The 15,925-nt window shown below is 36.2% G+C and overlaps 2 protein-coding genes across 3 annotated transcripts; one reads left to right on the top strand and one right to left on the bottom strand.

The window, feature by feature from the left end:
- The first annotated feature begins 215 nt into the window (after window positions 1-215).
- LOC102578501 (CBL-interacting serine/threonine-protein kinase 3-like) lies at window positions 216-5,667 on the top strand. Of its 2 annotated transcripts, XM_015303140.1 has the most exons (16): window positions 226-322; window positions 1,293-1,354; window positions 1,566-1,757; window positions 1,963-2,025; window positions 2,434-2,505; window positions 2,595-2,702; window positions 2,902-2,982; window positions 3,124-3,177; window positions 3,640-3,765; window positions 3,855-3,944; window positions 4,023-4,145; window positions 4,264-4,371; window positions 4,491-4,604; window positions 4,720-4,776; window positions 4,854-4,928; window positions 5,386-5,667. In XM_015303140.1, exons 3-16 carry the CDS (start codon window positions 1,587-1,589, stop codon window positions 5,458-5,460), a joined length of 1,317 nt encoding a protein of 438 aa, XP_015158626.1. In that variant the 5' UTR covers window positions 226-322; window positions 1,293-1,354; window positions 1,566-1,586; the 3' UTR covers window positions 5,461-5,667. The 2 variants fall into 2 exon arrangements, with proteins under 2 accessions (XP_006362750.1, XP_015158626.1); XM_006362688.2 differs by lacking the exon at window positions 1,293-1,354 and having other exon boundaries at window positions 216-322.
- A 2,065-nt stretch (window positions 5,668-7,732) lies between these two features.
- On the bottom strand, window positions 7,733-13,363 carry LOC102582828 (probable serine/threonine-protein kinase NAK). Its single transcript, XM_006362702.1, has 7 exons — window positions 13,082-13,363; window positions 11,791-12,019; window positions 9,110-9,420; window positions 8,701-8,836; window positions 8,481-8,617; window positions 8,268-8,391; window positions 7,733-8,094 (listed from the first exon to the last, which is right to left on the bottom strand). Exons 1-7 carry the CDS (start codon window positions 13,361-13,363, stop codon window positions 7,733-7,735), a joined length of 1,581 nt encoding a protein of 526 aa, XP_006362764.1.
- Window positions 13,364-15,925: the final 2,562 nt, after the last annotated feature.

Raw genomic sequence — 15,925 nt, 5'->3', positions numbered from 1 at the left:
ATTCGAAATGCGTTTAATTGGAATGTAATGACAGATTATAATGGAGTGTCCACATATTCTATTTTGGTAAATAAATAATTGAGTCTTTCATTTTCTTTGTTATATACTTATCGTGTATGCACAACCATACAACGTAATCATTTATTTTTTTGTCACTAAATTAGGAATAATAATTATTATTATATATATTTATAAAAAAAATATTTATATATACTTGTGGCTATGATACCAAAACTACACTTTCAAAAAAGGAAAAAACCATTTCAAGTTTTTGATTGCTCTAATTTTTTTCCTCTGAAATTTGCTCTGTTCAACTCAAAGTGTATGTTTTTTTTTCTTTTCTTGTTTTTTTTGCCTTTTGAATTTTTTTGGATTGATTAAAATTGTGTGTTGTGGGAATTTTTTTTCTAAAATTTTCTTTACTTTTTAAAGTTTTTAAGAAACTTTTTTTTTCTTTTACTTAGGGGATTTCAAATTATACTATGTTGGAATTCTCTTTCGTGATAAAATTATCAAGTTTTGCTACTTTTGAGTGCAAATTTTGAATCTTGGTAAATTGGATTTTGTTCATTGATATTGGATTTGATTCATTTTTGTGTGAAGATTCTCTAAAATGTTGAGGTTGTTCTATTTGGGAAGTAGAGGCGAAACTATGGAATTTTAGTTTACGATATTTAAGAAGTTGAGGTTATTCTATTAGTGAAAGTAGAGGCGGAACCAGAATTTTTAGTTCATAGTCTCTAAAAAGTTGAGGTTATTCTATTTGTGAAACAGAGGTTGAGTCAGGATTTTTAGTTTACTAAATTTAAAAAGTTGAGGTTATTATGTTGTGAAGCAGAGGCGGAGCCAGAATTTTTAGTTTATGGATTCTGAGTCACAATTCTTTTTGTTTATTGGGTTGTTGATATATTGTGTATACATGTCAAATGATTTTTTAACAAAAATATAGGTCTTGGAGCTCAAAGTAACGAGAGAATCGTAGTATCTAGCTACCTGAATTTTTACTTGTTAGTGAGAAACTAAAATTATTGAATTCTGTCGAACTCGTAACTAAAGTGTGGCTCCACCCTTGTTGTGGAGTAGCTTTATATCTAGCTGGATATGTTATGATCTGTTGTTGATTATAATCCAAAAAGTTAAAGAGGTGGTTGGATAATTGATTGTTCCAATAATTCTCTGTTTTTTATTCAATCTCTTTGGATTTTTTTTTTTTTTAGTAAAATGTATATTATATATGACTTAATTTAATCAACTGGTGTTGTCATCTTGATTCTCATCTTTTAAATAATTAGGGAAATATATCAATTAAAGAATTGGATATGATAGACTCTTGATTGTAGCAGCGCGGAGCCAGGTAGGGCCGAGGGGTTCTTACATGGTTAGAAATATTTTTTATGTATATGTAGTAGGTGTTGAGCCTCATTCGGCTTCTTGTGTGTTAAATTTTTTGGCTCCGTCGCTAGTAGTTAGTAGAGTGATTTGTGTATATAGTAATCTTCTATCATCTATGTGTATGAAATAATGTGAGGTGTGAATTATAACAACATTTTCTACTTTCTCTACAGAATTGTGTTGGTGTATCGATAATGAATCGGACAAAGATCAAGCGTAGAGTTGGTAAATATGAAGTTGGAAGGACAATTGGTGAGGGAACGTTCGCGAAAGTCAAGTTTGCGAAGAATTCAGAGACGGGAGAACATGTGGCGATCAAGATTCTCGATAAAGATAAGGTCCTTAAGCACAAAATGGCTGAACAGGTAACGCTTTCGAGTTCACAATGCACTCTGCACTCTTGATCTATCACCTTTTATGTTGTCCTTCGATTATAATTAGTGCTAGGCAATGCGTGTCTTCAAAAAAGTTACTTAGTCTTGCCTTTGTTGAACGTCTAGTACTCTTGTATGGTTTATGTATCTTCCGGTGTGAGCTTTTGATTGTTAACTCTTATGCAAAATTTGACAGATAAAGCGGGAAATAGCTACAATGAAGTTAATCAGACATCCTCATGTTGTACAGTTATACGAGGTTGGTCCTTTCTCGACATCTTCTATGTGTTATGCCAGTAATCGGTATGTGTGGTTAGTTTATACCTCGGTTTACTAAGGCAATACATCTGAATCGTGTATCCATCGTACATCTGAAGTAATAACCAAGGTGTTGCTTTGAATTTGATCTACTTGTTACTCCTACCATGTTTCTTTACTTCTATTGGAACGATTGATTGAGACATTTGACATAACAAACTAGCAAAGAGTTAAGTGGAATGTAGTTCTTGAGTTGCATATTGTTACATATAGTTATGTTCTGTAACTCTGCTGTCTCACATTTTTGTCGAAGTACAATTTTACTTGTGTTCTGAAACTCTGTTGTCTCACATTTTTTGTCGAAGTACGATTTTACTCTTAATCATGTCCTGGTTTCATCTGCCCGTAGGTTATGGGAAGCAAGACAAAGATATTTATTATTTTGGAGTTCGTTACAGGTGGAGAGTTATTCGATAAAATTGTAAGTTCAAACCTATTTGGTGCTTATATATATGTTTTGGTGATAATTTTGACTCTGATTGAAGTTTATCACGTATTATTGGCGTAAAGGTAAATCATGGACGAATGCGTGAAGAAGAGGCAAGGAAGTATTTTCAGCAACTTATTCATACTGTTGATTATTGCCATAGTAGGGGAGTTTATCACCGAGATCTAAAGGTAAGTGTTGTTGCTGTTGCAGCACTTAACGAGTTCATTTCTAATCTTTTTCGTTCCTGTCTCTATTTCCATTACGTTTATACATTGACAATGTAAACAATGTTTTGGTTATCATATTAAAACTCTTTGACATGATGTTGTAAAAGAGTTTCACATTGTTTTCGGTGCATAGGAATTAAACTTCGTTTTTTTCGTGCAGCCTGAAAATTTACTGTTGGATGCTTCGGGTGACCTTAAGGTTTCTGATTTTGGATTGAGTGCTCTATCCCAGCAAGTCAGGGTAAATGATTTTCTCTACTTACCGTTTCTCGTTTAACATCGGAAAATGAAATCCTTAACTCCGTCTCTACTTTGTGCTAATCAATTTAGTAATGCAGGAGAGACGGTATTTTGAGTTCTTATATTTAGTTGTATTTTCCAGGCTGATGGCTTACTGCATACCACTTGCGGAACTCCGAACTATGTTGCACCTGAGGTAAAACCAAACTGGTTTTTGCTTAACTTTCTCTTTATGTTTTTCTGGAACAGAATTAGCAGATAGGCATTCTGTTAGCTTGTAAATGAACTCGTAGTTAGAAATCAGATGCTCAGTAGTGTCCAGTCTCTCTCGATCTCTCTCCAATACTTTAAAACGAGCTTACAATGCTTCTGCTTAAATAGGAGTTATATAAGTAGTTCACCTATTTGATTCGAATGAGTAACCTCACTTTCTTTCCCTACTACAATATGCTCAAAAACATGTTTCGACATATCAAAGAGCGATGACAGAGATTTTTACTGACCTACTACGTAACACATGTGAGCCTTACGTGGATGATTTAGTAGGCTTTCCAAAATAAAAAACCGAACAAATCCAAAATTTACTCCAGACCTTCGAAAGGTTAAAGAAACATCAATTGAATCTTTTGACTGAAAAATTGAACTCCTTTATTATTAGGTACTCAATGACCGAGGATACGATGGGGCAACGGCAGACCTCTGGTCGTGCGGAGTCATTCTCTTTGTACTGCTTGCAGGTTACTTGCCTTTTGATGACTCCAATCTTATGAACCTCTATAACAAAGTGAGTTTTTTTCTTCATCATTTCGTACCGTTAAATCTTTGTGTGCTTATCTGTTGGCTAAGTTTCACAATGTCTGTCCTGGTATACAGATCTCTGCTGCTGAATTTACGTTCCCACCTTGGATCTCTTTTGGTGCTATGAAGTTGATTACTCACATCTTGGATCCGAATCCTACGACAGTATGTATACTGGATATTGTGAGTATACGTCGATATTTTCTACTTTCTTCTTATTCATGATATATATGCTATATGCAGCGTATTACCGTGCCTGAAATTTTGGAGGATGAATGGTTTAAGAAAGATTATAGACCACCTGTTTTCGATGAGATAGAAGATACAAACCTGGATGATGTCGAAGCAGTCTTCAGGGACTCTGAAGTGAGCATACTGAACATATTGAATGTGATACTTTATCTATCGATTATAGAGGAAAGAAGTGTTTGCAATACGAAATATCTCTCACGTGCTATGTACTCCTTTCTTGGCATTACAACAGGAATATCACGTAACGGAGAAAAGAGAAGAGAAGCCAACATCCATGAATGCATTCGAGTTGATTTCTATGTCACAAGGGCTTAACCTTGGCAATCTCTTCGACGAACAGGTCACAAATTATTGTCTTTATTTTAAATATTTTCCCACTTTGTACGAAACATTGATGATGTTCGTATTATTTTGTTCTTCGTATGTTTGACAAAATGTGTTGATTCTGTTTCTTCTCAGGGATTCAAGAGAGAAACAAGGTTCACGTCTAAATGTCCGGCCAATGAGATAATCAGTAAGATTGAAGAAGCTGCTAAGCCTCTCGGTTTTGACGTTCACAAAAAGAACTACAAGGTGGTGATGAAGTTCACACTTATGCATTCTATATATGTCTAATGATCTATATGAGATAGTGATTATAACGGAAATGAAACGCTTAACTGTTCTTATGTTCGATGTGTCCCCTCAGATGAGGCTCCAGAATCTGAAAGCCGGTAGAAAAGGGAACCTTAATGTTTCAACTGAGGTATTTAAATGTGCATCTGTGTTGATCTTTTGAAATGTTTTGTTTTATTCTGAACGTTGTTTCGATCTTCAATTTAGGTGTTTCAAGTTGCTCCTTCTCTTCATATGGTCGAGGTGCGGAAGTCAAAAGGAGACACTTTGGAATTCCACAAGGTACATGTAGTATTGTTATCTTTACGACTACTCGTAGGTGTTAATAGGCGTTTTGACTCGTATAATCACAAGCAACCCCAGGAGATTGGCCTGATGTAAAGTTTTATCACAGTTATGAGTTTTGTTGCTTGGACTCGTGTACGGATGTGGATCTTGAAATCGGATTCTTGGTTATAGATGTAGTCAAAACATCCAAGTTAAGTTGACCAAATCCGGTAGGGGATCTCACATCCACATCCGGTTTAAGGTCACCGTTGTGTAGTAGGTTGAAGGTCAACATAAAAATAGTTTCAATATGATGAATCCTATGATACATATAGTGTATTCATATAACCGATCTCAACTTACTTAGAATTAAGACGTAGTTATTGATTAACGTATTAGTTAATTTTCTTCGTAGCATACCTCCGACCCTTCGCTATCGTCTTTTAACCATTTTTTTTTTGTTTTTATGCAGTTCTACAAGAATCTTTCAACCTGCCTAGATAATGTTGTATGGAAAACTGAACAGGACATGGAAGAAAAAAAATGAAGAGCAATTTCTTATTGTTTTTTTCCATATCTTTTTTAAAATTTTGGGACCATATTTTAAAGGTTTTACCAATTGTTTTATTAGGGGTAGGTGTTTTATTAGACAAACAGTAGTATTTGCTTCAATTAAAATTAAGTTTGTATAATTTGTATCACTTTTTGGAAAAATTGTGATTGCAATTGTATACAGTATGTTGGATTTTTCAGATTTCCTTTTTTCTCTTTGAAAAATCATTATTTCATTTCTACTCTCTTGATTAAACAAAAAAGAAAAAGGACAGCTCGATGCACTAAGTATTGCTATGCACGGGATCCTAAGAAGGTTCAAACTAATATGTGCACGGTGAGGCTTTGCATTAATATTATATGATGGTGAACGTTGAGTTGTTAAAGTCCAATATATCTATAACATGAGTATTGAAGAGATGTGAATGCTAGAATGAATGTACGGTCATACCAGTTTAATAATGACTATATTCAACAACACACATTATGGATAAATTGTAAGAAGATCGCTTGAGATCGATAGACCTAAAATCACATAAAAGGAAGTTTTCTAGAAAATTTATTAGTCTTTGTTATTGATGCAGATTTAGCTGAAAATATAGGATACAAAAGAGAACCCTATAAGTGATATTATTACTAGTTAAGGATAAATATTAGACTTTTTATGGAAATTAACTTGGAATTTTTTTAGGGGAATGAACATAATTATTGTTGTTAATATCAGTGTGAACTTTGCAGCAAAAATGTAACACTTGCAAATAAGCATATAATACATAAACGTGTCATTTAATTTAATCTTAACTCGACATTTATGTCCTCTAATACTTAAAACATGCGCAACTTGGTTTCAACTTAACATCTATGCCCTTCAGCTTTGAATGTGCAATAGATACGCCCTACATCTATTCCCTCCAACTTTGAATTTTCAAGACACTTGAAATTAAACAGATAAACACATATGCAGCCTAATACAAATCAATTCATATCTCACGTGAATTACAAGTCAATTCAACTATATCTCATGTGAATTGTCATGTTGGACGAGTGAATTGCCATGTAGGACAAGTGTATTCAAATGCAATCCAACTATATCTCACGTGAATTGCCATGCCATGTTGGACAAGTGTTTAAATTACCATATAGAACAAGTGTATTCAAATTACCGTAAGACAAACGTGTATTTATTCAACTTTAGATGTCAACTAAAACCAACCTAATGATTACATAAATGCCATCAACTATAACCAAATTAAAAGATGAATATCATATATATACACATACTATAACAATTTGAACTTGAATTGTAGGGCTTTACCTCAAAGGGAAGCCCTTTCAAAAATTCTCAACGGCCATGGCAAAAGCCAAGGCCGATGAGGGGGTTTGGAAATAGTTTTCAACCAGCAATAGACGCGCCTCAGTTAGAACCTCACTAGCTGCGTCATTGCCCCAAGCGCAAAGATAATTTAAACCATGTAGAAGCCTTGGGTTATATAGCCCTATGCTTCACCCACTTTCTTATACAATATCGATATGGGACAACTATAGTATCCTTTTTCAATTGCCAACACTTCAATTCTTTGCCTTCCAACTTATGGATTACTATAAAAGGTGTGTTTGATACGAAAGAAAATGTTTTCCAGGAAAATAAATAATTTTTCTTGTATTTGGTATGTAAGTAAATGAAGTTGGGGGTAAGGGTGTTAGGGTTGTGGGAATGGGAGTTATGGCGTTGGGATGGGGTTGAAATGTGTTGGAGGGTGGGGGAGGAAATAATTATTGTGGAAATGTCATTTCTCGAATTTGATTTCGTTACTTTTTTTTGGACATAGTCAGTCACTTAAACTTGTCACGATGTTTCATTTATATATTTGGACTAAGTTATGTTTCAGTTGGACATTTCAACTAGTAATAAAGTGTTTTAATTAGACATTTTCGATTCAAATGTGACCAACCAATGTTGACTCACATGATTAAATAGTATATATTTTGCATATTAAAACAATATCATTGTGAAAAAACTTTTCATGAATAGGAATAAATCTTTCTTTAGTATATAGAAGCATAGTAATGCCACTCTTTCAAAACCTCCGTTACACTTTTGGCTAATTTTGAACATTCTTGGGCATTTCACTAAAGTTACTTGCTATAGAATTGCCTTGGACTCTTCTTTATATTTCGACTCTCCTTGATGAAAATCCTGATTCCGCCTCTGGGCGACCGTGTACCTTTGTCTATTACTATTTACATGATGGACATTTCTCTTGAGACTAACTTGTCATCTGCTTTTGTTTAATCTGTTGTGAACTCTTCATGACATCTTTTGGTGCTTGTACAAGTTCTAGTGTAGCTAGAACCTCATCCATGGTTGGCCTAAGTTTCGGATCGACGTCGAGGCACCTCAGGACAAGGGAAGCTGCAGCTTGTGCACCTTTCTTTGAGTACTGTCCTCCTAACCTTGTGTCCATTATTCTCAACACTCTCCTACTATCACTTATGAATGGTTTTGCCCATTCCACCAATTTCTCATCAGCACCTCCTGCATTTTCAGCACCCGTTGATCGTTTTCCGGATAGCAATTCTAGTAGAACAACTCCAAAGCTGTAAACATCAGTCTTTGGTGTCAAGTGACCTGTTATGAACAAGTTGAATTGGAAAGTTTAGTGAAAAAAGGCCTTTACCACGTTAGTCACGTGCAAAAATATCAAAGAGTTTAAATTCTATGCACTGACGTTCAAATCACTTATAAGGTAATACAAATAGTTTTTAAGGTAACACATGATGCTTATCAACTGATTTAGAAACCTGATGCAAGATATTCTGGTGCAGCATAACCGATAGTACCAACAACTCTGGTCGAGAAATGAGTTCTGCCTCCACTAGGACCATCTCTTGCCAGACCAAAAGCCGATAGCTTGGCATTGAAATCCTGCAGAAGTTCAATGAAAAACTTACGCGACTTAAAAGTTATAACTTGTCTAATGCTAATCATTACTATTTCAGTTTTGGAGAGCTTACTGAATCAAGTAGTATGTTTGAAGCCTTGAGATCGCGATAAACAACATTTGCTTCAAGACTGTGTAAGAAAGACAAGCCTCGTGCAACATGTACTGCAATAGACATTCGTGTAGCCCAAGGTATAATCTGAACTCCCTCTATTCACAAAACAATTGAAAGGCGTTAATCGTTAACCTTATAACTAAGCATACAAAAACAAAGGTAAAGAGATTTTACTCACTTTTAAATAAGTGATTTTCCAAACTTCCTTTAGACATGACTTCATAAACAAGAAACCTGTTATCAAGCTCCGCGCAATATCCAATTAAGCTCACTAGATTTTCATGGTAAAGCAGCCCTAAGTAGTTAACCTCTGCCTGCATGTTTGGTTGTGTCGAAAACAAAGTTAAATCACAAAAGTACAAGATGTTAACTGCCAAGGTATTGTCCACTCTGGCCAAATCCCACATTGAAATGTGAGGGGAAGTTTAGTGATCATAAAAGGCGGAGTCAGGAATTCAACTTTGAGGGCATCTCCAAGGTTAAATCCCGAAGGGACAAAACCATGATGCCCTGAAGTTAGGTCCAAAGCGGACAATACCTTGACAATTAGACCTGGACAGTTACAGTTTAAGTTGTTTATGACATACAAGCCATTCTCTATGCCCTTGGAAGCTTCCGGGCTTAAGTTTCTTGACAGCTACAACCATACCACTTCCTGGTTTGCAAGGAGCAAAAGTATTCTCATCTATCCATCCTTTGAAGACGTAACCAAAACGTCCTTCGCCAAGAAGACTATCAGCTCGGAAGTTCCTAGTTGCATTTTTCAGTTCATTGTAGGTAAATGACTTGAGGTTGCTTGGAACAAATGAATCATTTGAGCAAAAACTGTTATGAAATGAGTGTTTATGAGAATGAAGCTGTTCCTTTTTCACACTGCTTGAAGAGCCAGAATTAGAATCTGAAATAGAAATTGCCAAGTAAGTTAGGGTCGAGTATACGAATCCTTACTGTTCATGTCACTCCCCTTAAGCTTCTCTAGCACAAGAAGTTATGTACATTGTCTAAAAAAATCCAAACAAATATTGTAACTCAATATACCAAAGCAGAAACAATATGCTTGAAAATTTGGAACAAAACACAAGTAGATAGAGGACGTCATACAGAAGCTAATAATTGCAAACTTTGATAACAATAAATTAATGTCTCTAGTGTAGCAACAAAGGTGACTCAAAAAAGTTCAAAAATCTAGGTGTGACATTATTGCATTTTTCTCGAAACTCCTACTAAAATTTCTGGCTCCACGATTAGTCCAAAGTCATAGAGCCTTGGCTAGTGACACACAACAATAAATGAATATCATTTACAAATCATAATGTTCAACTTTTGTATACAAATTATGTTCAAAGGGAATTGTACCAAAAAATAGGCTAGAAGAAGCATGATCAAGTTTTGAAGATTTTCCAGAGCAAATCCCCATTGTAATGAGAAGTTTATAATACTTTGAATTTTTTTTGGAAATTTATAGGGAAGGGAAAAGAGAAAAAACAAAAAAAATGTCTATATTTGGAAAAATATATAGTTGAATAAATTAACCCAAAATTTAATATTATTCCTTAGTGGTCTTCAGTCAAGGACAATTCCTAATATAATAAGATATTCATTGAGAAAAAAGTTTGACTACGAGCCTGCTTGGATTGACTTAAAAAAATAGCTTTTAAGTCAAAAATAAAAAATTCAAACTAAAATGATTTTAAGTTAAAAAATAAAAAGTAGGGGTGTCTACTTTTGGTTTATATCTTATTTTAAGTTATTTTTAGCCTGACCAAACACTTACTAACTTATTTTAAGTCATTTCTTTTTTTTACTTTTATTAAGTTATTTTTATATTTGTCAAACACTTATAGAAGTCAAAAACTGATTTAAAAGTAGGTTTGACTAACTTTTAAGTCAATCAAAACACCCTCTAAGGACCACTTATTGCCATTTATACATAACTTGTTGATTTATTTAAGAAATTATAATACATGAACTATTTATAATTAGAAATAAAATGATTATTATTCGATGTATATTGGTAAAAATATGAATAAAGCAAAGACTATTTGACCAAACACATTAATGAAGTGTGCTACCACTTTCATGTATATAATTATAGTTATTACTAATTATGATATGAATTTCAATTTTCAAAGTTTTGATTAATATATTTCTATATAAGATTGAGATTAACACAAAAGGAAATAACTTGAAATTTATGTTTTTCTTTTTTCGACAACAGTAATAGTTTAGTCAAAATTATCGCATTTGGAAAATGAAGGATTCTGCTGCACATAATTAATAAATTAGATTACATTAATTTAATATTTTAAACAAAACATTTAGATACTCAAAAACCATACAAAAAGTACTATAAATTGCAATATTTTGCATATCAATATGATGGAAAAATATATAGTAAAATGTTAGTCAAAGTTCTTATAGTTTGACTCTAAAAAATAAAATCATGACAATTAAAAGTGGATGGAAGGAGTACTGTATGTAGACACGCTTCATTTTTAGGCAGAATAAACTGGGAGACCACAGTAATAGTTTAGTAAAAAAAATTGACATCATTAATAAAATAAATAAATGTAAACTACAATTGTAATACATTTGAATTCAATACATTATACATATTATAGATATTTTTCAATGCACATATTGAATATATGACTACTATATTTTTAATACAATAATATATATTAGTGAACAATTGTTTATAGATTTGGAGAATCCAAGACACTAAAAACCTCTTTTTAGATGGGGTCAGATCAGAAAGTTCATGTATTTGAGGAGGTTGCAAAGCACAACAAGACCAAAGATTGTTGGCTTATTATCAGTGGAAATTAAAGGTGTATGATGTGACTCCATTTATGGAAGATCATCCAGGTGGTGATGAAGTTTTGCTTTCAGCAACAGGGAAAGATGCAACGAATGACTTTGAAGATGTCGGCCACAGTGATTCTGCGGGGCTCTCACCCCTTTCCTCCGCGAACGAGCCAAAAGCTCTGCGAACACGGAGGATTGCACCAGAACACATAAAAACCAGCCAACGCCAAAAGACACCAAAAAATCATAACCTTTCAAACTCAAAACCTACGAAAAATCTCAACTTTCAACTCAAAGTTCAAAACCAACTTCTAAAATTCAATCAAAAACGACTCGGGGCCAACATCGGGAGGGGCAAGATAGTAATTTCCACATAAAACCAGAAATGACCGACCGAGTCATTACATTATCCACCACTAAAAACCATGTTTGTCCTCAAACATAAGGCAAAAGGAAATACCTAAAGCTTCGAAAAACTGAGGATATCTGGCACACATATTTGATTCTATCTCCCAAGTCGTCTCACCGACTGAACGATGCTTCCACTGCAACTTCACTGAAGTGATCTCCTTGGTCTTAAGCTTCTGGACCTGCCTATCCAAGATGGATAAAGGATCCTCCTCAAAAGATAATTTTGAACCCAACTCAAATGAATCAAGAGAAAGTACATGAGACTCATCCGGCACGTACTTTCGAAGCATGGAGACATGAAACACGGAATACACAACTGAAAAACTCGGTGGCAAGGCCAACTTCTATGCCACCTCTCCTACACGGCTCAAAATCTCAAAGGGTCCAATGAATCTAGGGCTAAGCTTTCCCTTATTTTTGAACCTTATCACACCCTTCATGTGTGACACTCAGAGCTAAACATGATCACCCTCCATGAACACTAAGGCTCGAACTCTCTGATCCGCATAACTCTTTGGTCGACTCTAGGTTGTCAACGGTCTATCCTGGATCATAAGGACCTGCTCCATAGCATCTCTAAGAAAGTTTGTATATAATGAATTCATTTCAGCTGAATCAAACCATCCGATCAGAGATCTACACCGCCTACCATATAACGCCTCAAATGTGATTATGTGAATGTTGGAATGGTAATTGTCGTTGTAGGCAAATTCTGCTAAGGGCAAATGCTGATCCCACCTAGCATTAAAATTAATCACACAAGCTCGGAGCATGTCTTGCAATACCTGAATTGTCCGCTTGGATTGACCATCTGTCTAGGGATGGAAGGCTGTACTCATATCTAACCAAGTACCCAAACTATGTTGCAATGCCTTTCAGAAATGGGAAGTGATCAATAATGAACCTCGGTCAGAGACAATGAAAATAGGGACTCCGTGTAATCGCACAATCTAATTGATATAAAGCTCAGCTAACTTCTCTACCATATACTTCACCCGAATTGGGATGAAATGGCCAGACTTGGTCAACCTATCAACAACCACCCAAATTGAGTCATAACCACTTACTGTGGTGGGTATTCCCATAACAAAGTCCATAGTAATCCACTCCCACTTCCAAGTAGGAATAGACATCCTCTAAGATATACCTCCAGGCCGCTGGTGCTCACACTTGACCAGTTAACAAGTCAAACACCTCAAAACAAGATCTGCAATATCCCTCTTCATACCACAGCACTAATAGTGCTAGCTCAGGTTATGATACATCTTTTCCGCTCCCGAATGGATGGAATATAGGGAACAATGGGCCTCCTCAAGAATCAGTCTAGTCAACTCGCCCACCTTGGGCACACAAATCTTGACTCCAATCCACAAGACACCATCAGAATCAAGGATAGCCTCCTTGGCTTCCCCTCTCATCACCTTGTCTCGGATGAGACATAGTTTATCGTCATCAAATTGACACTCACAAATCTGCTCAAATAAGGAAGAATGAGCCTTAATAAAAGCAATCAAACCACCCGTCTTCTCAGAAACCCGCCACCGAATGAGACTGTTGGCTAACCTCTGAACATCTCTAGCCAATGGTCTCTTCTCCACACTAATAACGTCAAGACTCCTCATGCTAGAAGTCTTTCTACTCAAAACATCGGCCACCACATTGTCCTTCTATGGATGATAGAAGATGGTGATGTCATAGCCTTTCAGTAGCTCAAGCCATCAGCGTTACCTCAAGTTGAGATCTCTCTGATTGAAGATGTACTGAAGATTTTGATGGTTAGTGAAAACCTCACAGTGCACCCCGTACAAATAATGTCGCCATAGCTTAAGCACAAACACTACGACTGTCAACTCCAAATCATGGGTAAGGTAGTTTCTTTCATGGGTCTTCAACTGCCTAGAAACATTAGAATACCACCTAATACGACTCCAGAAGCATCATAATAAACGGTAAAATTCACACCCTTCTTGGGTAAAGTAAAAAATGAGCCGAAGCCAACAAGGTCTTGAGCTTTTGAATCTCTCATCACACTCATCAGACCACTGAAAACTCATACTCTGGCGAGTTAATCTAGTCAAGGGAGATGCAAATAGTAGAGAAGCTCTGCATAAATCATCGGTAATAAACTATAAGTCCCACAAAACTTTAGATAGCAGTAATCGATGTAGGTCTGGTCCAACCCCTCACTGCCTCAATCTTGGCTGGATAGACCTGAATACCCTCCCTGGAGACCACATGTCCCAAAAATTACACATTATCAAGCCAAAACTCGCACTTAGAAAACTTGGCATAAAACTTCTCTTCCCTCAATCTCTGGAGTACAATCCTCAAATGCCGATCGTGATCTCCCTCAGTCTTGGAGTAGACCAAAATGTCATCAATGAAAAATATCACACAAGTATCCAGATAAGGTCGGAACACCTTTTTTATCAACTCCATGGACATTGCAGGGGAGTTAATCAAACCGAACGACATCATAAGAAACTCATAGTGATCATAACGAGTCTTGAAAGCTGTCTTAGGGATATCCAATGCCCTAATCTTCAACTGATGATAACCGGATCTCAAATCAATCTTAGAAAATAGAGATGCACCCTAAAGCTGATCAAACAAATCATCAACATGAGGAAAAAGATACTTGTTCTTCACTGTCACTTTGTTCAGCTGTCGATAATCAATACACATCCTAATGGATCCATCATTCTTCCTCATAAACAACATAAGAGCATCCCATGGAGAAACACTAGGGAGAACAAACCCTTTACTCAATAAATCCTGATCCTTTAATTCCTTTAACTTATCTTAAGCCATACGATAATGAGAAATAGAGATGGGCTTGGTGCCCGGCTCCAAGTCAATATCCTTATCCGAAGGAACACCTGGAAGATTAGTAGGAAACACATATGTAAACTCTCGTTTCACGGGAACAAAATTCATGGGAGGTGGCTCAACACTAGTATCCCAAATGAAAGCCAAGTAGGACAAACACCCTCTATCAATCAGTCTTTGAGCTCTAATGAAGGTTATAACCTTGCTAGGGTAAGAACCACTAACACCTGTCCACTCAACTCTCGGGACACCTGACATCGCTAAGGTCATAGTCTTAGCATAACAATCAAGGATAGAATGATGCAGAGAAATTCGATCCATACCCAAGATAATAACTAAGTCTACCATCCTCAAAATGATCAAGTCTACCCAAATATCATACCCGACCAATAAAACAAGACAAGATCGATACACTCGATCCACCACTAAGAAATCACCCACTAATTTAGAAATACGAATAGGAACAGACATGTAATTAGACAACATATCAAACCCAACATTAAAGTAGGTAGACACCTATGAGAAAGTAGATCCCGAATCAAACAACACAAACGTAGGTCGATGGCAAACTAGGACGATACATGTGATCACACTATCAAAAGTCTCAGCCTCGGCCCTCATTGGAAAAATATAACAATGGCCATCTCGACCACCTGTAGTCTGAGTAGAACCTCTACCTCTATCCTATGGAGCTGGAGTACCCCTATCAGTAGTACTGCCACTTTTATCGAACTGAGTTTTGCCTCGAACCTAGTCGGAGGTGCTGAATCCCTAGCTGGAGCAGCTGAAACAGAACGCTGAGGTACTAAATGAGTCTGTAGAGGACACTGTTGCATTATATGACCTAGATCCCCACAAACATAGCAATATCTCGGCACAGATAGCTTCTACAAACCCGATGAATTACTACGGCCACCTCGGACAGAACCAAAAGAACCTTAGGTTGATTGCCCACTCTCAACTACTGGCATAGAAGCATGAACCTCAAGGCACTGGAAGGAGCTACCACCTATATACGAACCTTTGCCTCCAGATGAGACACCAGAAAACTAAACAGAAGAATGGACCCTCTTGGGCTCCCCAAACTTCTCTAAGACCATCACCTCTGCTTCATTGACAGAGCTCACAATGGACTGGAAGAAAGCCCTCTCTCTAGATGCCCTAGACACATAAGATCTGACGGAGAAAGTAAACCCTCTCACAAATCGGCGAACTTTCTCTGCCTCATCCGACACGATAGTCAAAGCATGCCTAAAAATCTCAAAGAAATCGGCCTCATACTCAGTCACAGACAAAGTGCCCTTACACGACTCTCATCTCTCACGCTCCACAGAATGAAGAGGTCCTGGAAAATA

The sequence above is a fragment of the Solanum tuberosum genome, unplaced genomic scaffold (genome assembly GCF_000226075.1).
Source record: "Solanum tuberosum cultivar DM 1-3 516 R44 unplaced genomic scaffold, SolTub_3.0 scf00412, whole genome shotgun sequence".
In the NCBI taxonomy this organism is placed as follows: domain Eukaryota; kingdom Viridiplantae; phylum Streptophyta; class Magnoliopsida; order Solanales; family Solanaceae; genus Solanum; species Solanum tuberosum.
This window is presented reverse-complemented; position numbering and strand designations above follow the sequence as displayed.